The 8,995-nt window shown below is 40.5% G+C and overlaps 1 protein-coding gene across 3 annotated transcripts; it reads left to right on the top strand.

The window, feature by feature from the left end:
• The first annotated feature begins 36 nt into the window (after positions 1 to 36).
• On the top strand, positions 37 to 7,744 carry TSHB (thyroid stimulating hormone subunit beta). 3 transcript variants are annotated; one of them, XM_065698768.1, is made up of 3 exons: positions 37 to 747; positions 6,548 to 6,710; positions 7,418 to 7,744. In XM_065698768.1, exons 2-3 carry the CDS (start codon positions 6,549 to 6,551, stop codon positions 7,658 to 7,660), a joined length of 405 nt encoding a protein of 134 aa, XP_065554840.1. In that variant the 5' UTR covers positions 37 to 747; position 6,548; the 3' UTR covers positions 7,661 to 7,744. The 3 variants fall into 3 exon arrangements, with proteins under 3 accessions (XP_065554840.1, XP_065554839.1, XP_065554838.1); XM_065698767.1 differs by having other exon boundaries at positions 37 to 3,527; XM_065698766.1 differs by having other exon boundaries at positions 37 to 5,711.
• Positions 7,745 to 8,995: the final 1,251 nt, after the last annotated feature.

The raw sequence follows: 8,995 nt of genomic DNA, 5'->3' as shown, positions 1-8,995 counted from the left end.
GTAGTGTAAAATAATCCATTTAAACCTCTCCCAGATATATGATTTACTTCTTTTTTTGTCTGGATACAGAGACTGTCATGCAAAGCCAGTTATTCCTCATTCTAATTTGGGATGTTACTTATATCTCTTCAGCTCCTCTGCAGGAAAAAGGAAACACAACTTATATGTGCAGATTGACATTTATTTTAAAAGGGCTGGTGTTTTATACAATACCTGAACACTTGCCAGTGTTTATTACTTCATTTCAAGATGGCGTATGTCTAATTTCGACTGTTGTTGACATTCAACAGACATGCAGACTCATCTGCTAATCTAGATACTGAGCAAGCAAAACTAAGAATTCTAGTTGTTTCTGAATATAATGAGACTTCTACTATAAAGTCTGCTCAGCCAGGGCTCACACAGAGACCCATGAACTACAGTTTTCCAATCTTGAAGTTAAGATTCAAAATCCACATCAAGCTGCCTTCCCATATTCATACTTGAATGCCTTGCTATAAAACATAGGTTCTAAATTATTTTTAATTGAGACTTTAGATGAAAAATTAATGTTTTTTCTTGGTATCTCCCAAACCTGATTTCCAGTCCAGTGGTATAGGTACAGTGTCTGACACTACAAGAAGAAATGACATGGAACAAGCAGTAAGAATTAGAAATGCTGATAATTGTAAGAGCTTCTGCATGTCACAGTGAGTCTTGCAGTAATTAAAGTGTCTGGAAGGTGGAGAAGTCTTGCCACTTGAACAAGTAAGAATTCAAGCCTGAACTGCTCACATCTAGACTGCAAAAGGAGTAATCAGGACCTTGTAATTTTCCAGTACTGTCATGGCTACGTTGTGAATCTGTGGTGCATCCTGATACCATGAGGGTGTTGTGTAGCGTGGTGTATAAATCATCTGCAAAGCTACAGAAATCTTGGTAGTACCACAATAGAAATCCTATAGGAAATATTATCAGCTAGGAAGGATGTCAATCATATTTGCCTCATATGATGCCTTTTTCTGTGTACAGATTACATATAGTAGACAAAACTGAAAAAATAAGCAACTTTGCATTAATCCAGTTTGCATAGGCAAAGAAAATGGAAATTAATAAATGTTTGTGAATCCTTCAGGAAAGTAAGATCCTTAGAAAATGGACACATGTAGTATCAAGTCTGAACAGCAGATCTTCATCAAGGGTTCATTGTTGTGCTCTTGGGTGGGTCCAGTCATTTGAACACTGCAGAAGGCTTCTCAGGTGTTTGGGGTTTTAAGTGTTCTCAGTGTAGTGATTGTATGTCTTAGAATAAAAGAAATATCCAGCACTTTCCAAAGAACTGAAACTAAATACAAAGTGTTCTATCATCTGAGCCAAACAGCAAAAAGGATTATGTATTTTCAGACCATAAATGTAGATTGTTGTTGTATGATACACAACAAAGAAAGAGAATTGATGCCTTAATCTGCGGTGGATAGGAAATGCTGCAGCTAATCCTAGGAACAAAAGGGAATAGCAGTCATCTGTGGATCTGGAAATTGAAGAGCTGAGAGCTGTGTTTCCAGCTATTACAGAGACTTGCTTTGGAAATTCAGCAGCTGCACTCTGTTTAAATGCAAAACCTGGCAAACCCACTTGTTTCTATGACAGCATATTAAGATCTTATTTCCTTTTATCAGTGGAGGTTTGCAACAGGATGGGGTTGGAAGTAATTCCTCTACCAGAATACTAATCTGTTTAGAAATCTGATGGGCTTTGTCTGGTTTTCATCAGCATAGCTTCTAATTCCCTGCTGTTTTCAAGCATGGACATGGTTTCATTTTAATATCTACAGCACTGCATCTAGTGGAAACAGGAGTTACTCGGTACGTTAACCTGCCTGTAAGATCACAAAGGTTTCCTTGTGCTAACAGGGGAAAAGTGAGTAGGAATAATGTGATACCTTCTGCTCGTTGTTCCTACTTTTACCTCAGGCATTGGTCAATGACAAAGAATCCTACTAAGTTACTTGTACGCATAAGCTCGTGATACGCGCTGAATCTCTAGCCTGCTAGAGAGATTCCTGGGTAATGAACCCATGAATTTCACTATTACTGAATTATGTTTACAGAGATCACTTGAAACACTTCTCATGGAACATCAGCATCCTGTCTTTCACTTAATGAAAGAGTAAAGTAACTGATGTCAGTGAATGGATTGCTTTAGTTAACAGAAAGGTTAAAGATAAATAATTAACAGTGTAACTGGCTGTTCCAGAACAGGGCTACAAAGCTGGTGGCTGTAAAAGCACATAAAAAACATCTATCACTGAACAATCTGCAGGTCAGTGGCGGGGCAACCAAAGAAAAGGATCTGTATGCATCAGACTTGTAACTCTGGATTTTAGGAAACTGTATGAAAGAAGCCTCAGGCACTCATAGGTTGCCACACTGGACTTTGTTATCCTGCCACAGTATTTTGCCTTGCTGCTCCCAGGAGGTAGTGGGATCTCGCCCTCATCAAGTGTTCAGAGGGGTTAGTAACAAATGAGCTCTGTGGTCATGTCCAGCAGGACAGTCAAGGAAAAGCTTTCCTACCAGCTTAACAGTTTGTGTAAGTGATTGAAGAAATATGAATGTGTGTTATGACTGGTGATGGTCAGTGCCTCTCTGACAGATGGGTGGGCTAAAATGATGCCAACAAAGAAGAGGTAGTAGCCAAGAGGTTCTGTGGCCATTGTTGTGAAGCTAACCTGAGTGTGGGGAGCAGCAGCAGTTACATCAGTCTCAGGGTCCATTCAGACTCATTTATTGTGCTTCCATATAGATGAATTTCCACTCTCAACACTCAAGAGATTTCTGTAATGCACTGCAGGGAATTCAAAGGCTGGGTTGCAGTGAATAAATTCACTGCTGAAATTATACTGCCTGCTCCAGCGATTAATAATTCCTGACATTCAGAGCACACCACCCTAAGAGCTCTAAATCTTCATGGCAGTGGGGCTCTGGACAGATGGAACTAAGGCCATTGCATCTATGTAATTGCCTTAACAACCAATTTGTAATCACCTCAAAGAATAAATCAGGTTTGTGTGGCATGACCTATTTTATGTAACACCATCTTGACTGGCATTATGTTCTCATCTGTTAATTCTTTATTGCTCAAATCCTGTATCAACTTTCTGTTATTTTACCTGATCTATCAGGGATAGATGTCAGGCTTCCTGGTGGAGAGTTACCTGGGTCAGCATTCTCTCTTTAAATATTGCCATAATATTAGTACTTAATGTTTTGAAATTTCCTCAGTGGTGCAAACTTGTTGAAATCAGCCTTAGCCACTTAATGGGGTTCATTTAAAAATATTTATTCTTTATACAATTTATTTAATGTATTTTGTTGCAAACCTGCATGTTGGTTTTTCAGTCACTCCGTTTTCAAATGCACGTGTTCTTACTGAAGACTTTGCACTTCCTCTGCACCGACAGCTTGTCTTTGTCTAGCAATGGCCCTGGATGTTCCTGTTGGCCTCTGGCCTGACAGAAGTTGATTTCCTAGTCTCCAGCATCCCATGCAAGTTTTCTGCATCTTCTCACTTCTAACAGTGGTTGTTGCTTGTTTTACTTTTTTTCATTGCTAGTTTTTAGTGTTACATTCCCCTTTTCATCTTCACTGTGACAGACTTTCAAGCATTGTTAACATATTTTCTTTGCTATTGCTGTTTGCAGACAACATTTCCCTAAACCTTGTTAAAGCAAATCCTTTTTTCTCCTAATCTGACCCACCCCCCCCACCCCCCCAGTTACAACCAGTTGTCTCAAATCAGAGGAATTAGCACTTTGAAGCAGCAAAAGATTTATATATGCCTTCATACTGTGATCTGACCTCTGCCTAGATTCTTAAGGGATATGCAGAAGACATGTTAAACCTGGATGTGGGGGTCTTCTGTCATGACCAGTGTCTCCAAATGCCTAAAGCCCTGCTTGTAAACCATTGTGAAATTTGTAGAGAGAAGAATCAGCTGCACCTACCTCAGCTGTGCTGCAAGGGCCACACACTTTGTTCCTGCTTTAGGAATGCCAGTTTTTATTCTTATTTGGGGCAGGTTTTGTCCTCTCCAGGATTATGTTTTGTGAATTATTTCCTTTTCCTTTCAGGATTCCTTTAAAATACTCTTTAAGATTTCCAAGAATGAACATTATTTTCTCTGATTGAAGTTTTAAACAGCCAAACCCATGTGTATTTATGTCGTGTGTAGGTATATATGCAATGTGTGTGTGTACATGTATACCTGTTATCTACACGAGTGTATGTATGTGTATACTCATATAACCTGCATGTTTAACTGCATTTTAAATATGTCAGAAAATATAGAGTTAAATAATGTATGGGAGTTGTAGCAAAATAAGTGTTACACTTGCATTGCAAAGTGTGGATGGACAGATGTTACTGAGAGTACAATTAATACTCTGCTCATGTCCTTAAGCCACAAAGAGTTATATTTAATTCCTAAGAAGTTATATGGTAGAAATTAACCCAGAAGTAGAAACTCCATGAAAACAGAAAGCATTTGGCTTGTCTTAATGGAACAAGAACTCTATCATGTTATCCAAAAAAAGGAGAATTAGTGCAGGACCCAAAGTTGGGTGCAGCAGTCCAAAACCTCAGGAAAAGGAGACAATATTATTCAGGAATTAGCTAACCACCAATAGGGACCATGTTTACCAGCTCAAACTCAACTATCATATTGCTTATGGCTACATAAATCAGGAATGTGGCTGACGTGCATTAAGATATGTATCAGATCCAGGGCCAAGTGGCAGGTAGTTGATTCACTGAAGGGAGGTGTTAGCAGAGCTGCAGTGAATAAGCGCAGGGAGAAGGCCGGCCGGACACTAATGAAGCAGCAGAGGTCAGTGGCTTTGTCAAACTTTTCTTACTTTTCCTTCTCTTAGGTTTTCCATACACAAAATCCTAAAAATAAGTGCTTTCCCCCAGGTGTGGACATCTCAGTTTCACTAGTGTTAGTGCAGTATTTTGCTTCTCATTGTGCTACACAACTGGTTTCTTCAAAGGTTTTCCCCCATCAATTGCTATTCCAGAGCAAATCGCTTTGTTACCTCCCTATTTGCTCCATAGATTCGAGGCCAGATAATTTCTCTGTGTGTTTTGTTTCATTAGGTAAGTGAGGCTGCACCAAACCCACCCCACTGAGTACAAGTGCTTTAAGATTTGTTACTTTGTGTGTAGTGCTGCCTCTGGCAGTGGTACCTGCCTGGCAACCAGTGCACATAGTGAGCCACATGTCCTTAAATTTCCACAAAACACAGGTGTAGAATTAGTCCTGTGTGATGCAGGATGACTCCATTTCCATGCCACCCTTCCTGTCGTGATGTTGCTGTCCTATGTAGCGATTAAATTCATCAATAATAATTTATTTTAAGCAGTGGCTAGTTTAAAAGCCTGATGAGAGAATGACTGTTAAAATAATTAGATTTCCAGCTCCAATTTCCAGGTTAGGATATTATGGAGACATTTGTTCCTATCACATTTGCTTTGTGGTTCAGTATGAATTTTCACTAGATGACTTTGCGATAAGAAAGCACCAATTCAGATGCAGTTATATAAACAGTAAGATCAGCCTGGAATTAGCCTGGAGAGTATAAAGCACACACGGATCTGGTGCTGGGTCACTGCTTCTCCCAGCTCAAGGCAGAATCAGGTTCCTGTATTAGGGAAGAATTCAGCTGACAAGAGGTTGGTCTTTCCAGACTTGCAGCTACAGGGTAAACCAGACTGTGGAACAAATGGCTTTTGCGATGGAAAACTGGTAGCTGGAAGAGACTAGAGGGTGATGTCCATGTGTTTGTAGACACTGTCATTTAAAGGCTGTAATTTGGAGGATGTAAGGTAGACCCTGGAGTTGTGTTGGAGCTAAGCAAAGCTTTGTTGTTGGGACCCCCCGGCAGGTATGAGGAGTGAGGTCAGCACAACAGCCGGAAGAAGCAGGGATATGTTGAATTGAACTCTTTGCTGATGTTCTTTATTGTAATTTGCTTGAATCTATTATTTAGTTCTTGGCAGTGTTCCCATCTCATCATGCCTCTGAGCCAACTGGAAGGTGCACAATGCCTGCTATGCACAGCTGCTTCTTTTCTCTCTTGCACATTTTATAAGATGCTTTCTTTAGAAAATTATTTTTAACCCACAAGGCTATTTTGACATCTCTGGTTAATGCTGGAGCTCATGTTCTCTCACATGGCACATTTTCAAATCCTTTAGCTCCTGTTATTTTCTGTATCAGCATTTTATCACTCGTGAGTGAAGTTTTGTGTAATATGCTTTATTGGGAGGGGAAAAGTGAGTTTGTTGTATGTCAGTGACAGCCTGTTTATCCTTTTTTGGCCAGTGGTTAGTAGTGTTTCAGTTAAAGGTCTGAGATGGGAAAGATGTCAGGCTGCAGCTAAAAAAGTGGAGATTACTTCTAGTCTATGACTGTCATAACTGTTCTTGTCAATTCTGAGAGGAGGGCTGGAAGGTACATCTAATTTTACTGACACTTTGCTTTGTTTGTCTGTTTTTCCCCCATCCAGCATGAGTCCCTTCTTTGTGATGTCTCTCCTCTTTGGCCTGACTGTTTGTCAAGCAGCATCACTTTGTGCTCCTTCAGAGTATATAATCCATGTGGAGAAAAGGGAATGTGCTTACTGCCTGGCCATCAACACCACCATCTGTGCCGGATTCTGCATGACTCGGGTACAAAGAGTTACTCTGCTTTAGGCAGTTGTTTCTGTAACAGCCATCACTGCAGAACAAGTGATGTTCTCACTGGAAAATTGGTGTAAATGATACAAATCTAATAGTATTTGTCACAGGCACAAAAATCACACTGTCATACTGGTTTGGAGTTAGCTTGTCGTGAAGGTATGCGGGAGAAATGTTAAGCTTCTGGAGCTAGGGAGCTCCTAACATCCGAAGCACAGCAGAGAACTGGACACTGTTGCCACTGCAGAGACTCTGTACCCAGTTTTGGGGGTTAGGGTGGAACGGGTGAGAAATAGACTATATTTAGTAACTATTATTTAATGTAAATTTCTCGGGTAACTTCTACTCCCATTGCTGCTATGACAGCTTGCTTGGAGAGTATCTCACAAGTAGACATGCCAAAAACTGTATGTGAGCTTCACTGTTCAGTGTAGCATTTGATGTTGCACCTTGGTTAGCAGGTAGCCGCTAAGCTTACGAAGCACTGTCAGCCCTGAGCAAAGCAGATAGATGTGTTCACCTTGCTTTATGTGTTTTGAACTACTGGGGTACAGAGCCCAGATCACACACAGATTCAAAACTGCAGATCCAACCAGAAGCATGCTGAAAGTGTTCACGCTAGTCTAAGTAAGTGTAAAGAGGTCTCTGACACTCATAGATGCTTCAGTGGAACAATGCATTTCTTTTTTTCTTTACAGGACAGCAATGGCAAGAAGCTGCTACTCAAAAGTGCTCTGTCCCAGAACGTTTGCACGTATAAAGAGATGCTGTATCAAACAGCACTGATTCCAGGCTGTCCTCATCACACCATCCCTTATTACTCCTACCCTGTGGCCGTGAGCTGCAAGTGTGGTAAATGTAACACTGACTATAGTGACTGTGTTAATGAGAAGGTCAGGACAAACTACTGCACTAAACCACAGAAGCTCTGTAACATGTAAGCCTGCAACAGAATGTAGTCAGAATGTACCTCTCTGCTTACAACTAAACCTAAATAAAAGTGTATTTCGTAAGGGGCTTGCAAATGGGTGTGCACAAGTGTTTATTCTGATGTTGATTACTAGTTACTTAAGTTAACTGCATATCCTGTGACATGTGCAAAAGCAGAGTCCATGGGGGTCCAGGTTTGTACTTAGAATCCACCTGTAACTTACTTTGGGTAAGAAGGAGAAATTATTACATGTATGAATAAGTGTTTAATAAGTGAATAAGTTAATTAGTAAGTGAATAAGAATATATTAGGTGTACGTATAAGTGTTTGCTCATAAATCCCAGGTATTTTTGAAAAGATGCTCGGAGGCAAAGGCAGATGATGTAATTCAGAGATTAAAAAAGGCAATGCATATTCTTAGTACTGAACTTTTAAATTAGATTTAGATTTTGACAAACATTTACAGCCTTCATAGTAGCAAAGGTATTTTTCCATATATGTAATTCAGGTTTTTTGAGGGCCCCAGCTTCAGTGTAGCCAACTTTGAAGCACGTACAGTTGCTTATGCATACTACAGCTCTTTTACTCTGCTGCTGGCCTGACCTGTGTTCTTCAGACATCCTGTTGTCTCTGTACTGGGGCAGCAAGCCTCAAGCCTCTTTTCTATTGAAGCACATATTGTTTGAAAAACTTGCTTCACCAAAGCTTCAGCTCTTGCTGCTCTGCTATGCAGAAGGGCAGTGAAATACCAGGGAACTTAAAGTGAAGCTCAGCCAAAACCTTTTCCCCCACACAAGTCAGCAGGGCTCTTGGGAGTGTTAAAGTGAGCTGAGCCCAGCCCTGTTCTGGCCCTGCACAGGGGAGCGGTACAGACCAGGATGAAGAAAGAACCATAAACTAACAAATGTTTTCTTGTCATTGAGGTTCCTCCCACCCCAAGTGCAATTTCATTCACCCATGCAATCTCTTACAAAGAGCAGCAGTTACTAACCTGCACCTCACAGAGGCTGGGTACCAGCTCTCCTACCATACTTGTCACATGTAACCTTATTCCTGTGTCCAGGAGCAAAGTCTAAATAGTGTTTTCAGCCTCCTGATGTATTCACTCTCCAGCTCTAATTCTCCACTGTATGGCAATGGTTACAACCTGTCTGTGCCACTATCATGTATTAAACAGGTTAATTAATCCCTCCTCCGTTCAAAGCATAAGAGAGAAATGAATCAGTCCAGAAACGTATTTTCTGACCAACAAGAGGAAGTTTTAACCTGAAAACCAAAATTTACACAGATTGAAAAGCAAAGCATATGACAACAGACAATAAACTGCCAAGCTACCCGTGGCAAA

The sequence above is a fragment of the Lathamus discolor genome, chromosome 19 (genome assembly GCF_037157495.1).
Source record: "Lathamus discolor isolate bLatDis1 chromosome 19, bLatDis1.hap1, whole genome shotgun sequence".
Lineage (NCBI taxonomy): Eukaryota > Metazoa > Chordata > Aves > Psittaciformes > Psittacidae > Lathamus > Lathamus discolor.
Note: the sequence above shows the minus strand (reverse complement) of the source record. Positions and strands in the feature narration are given on the sequence as shown.

Excerpts from the sequence above, each read along its gene's own strand:
- TSHB (XM_065698768.1), top strand. The coding sequence starts at position 6,549 with ATGAGTCCCTTCTTTGTGATGTCTCTCCTCTTTGGCCTGACTGTTTGT. Across the intron at positions 6,711-7,417 it reads CCGGATTCTGCATGACTCGG|GACAGCAATGGCAAGAAGCT; the intron begins GTACAAAGAGTT and ends TTTTCTTTACAG.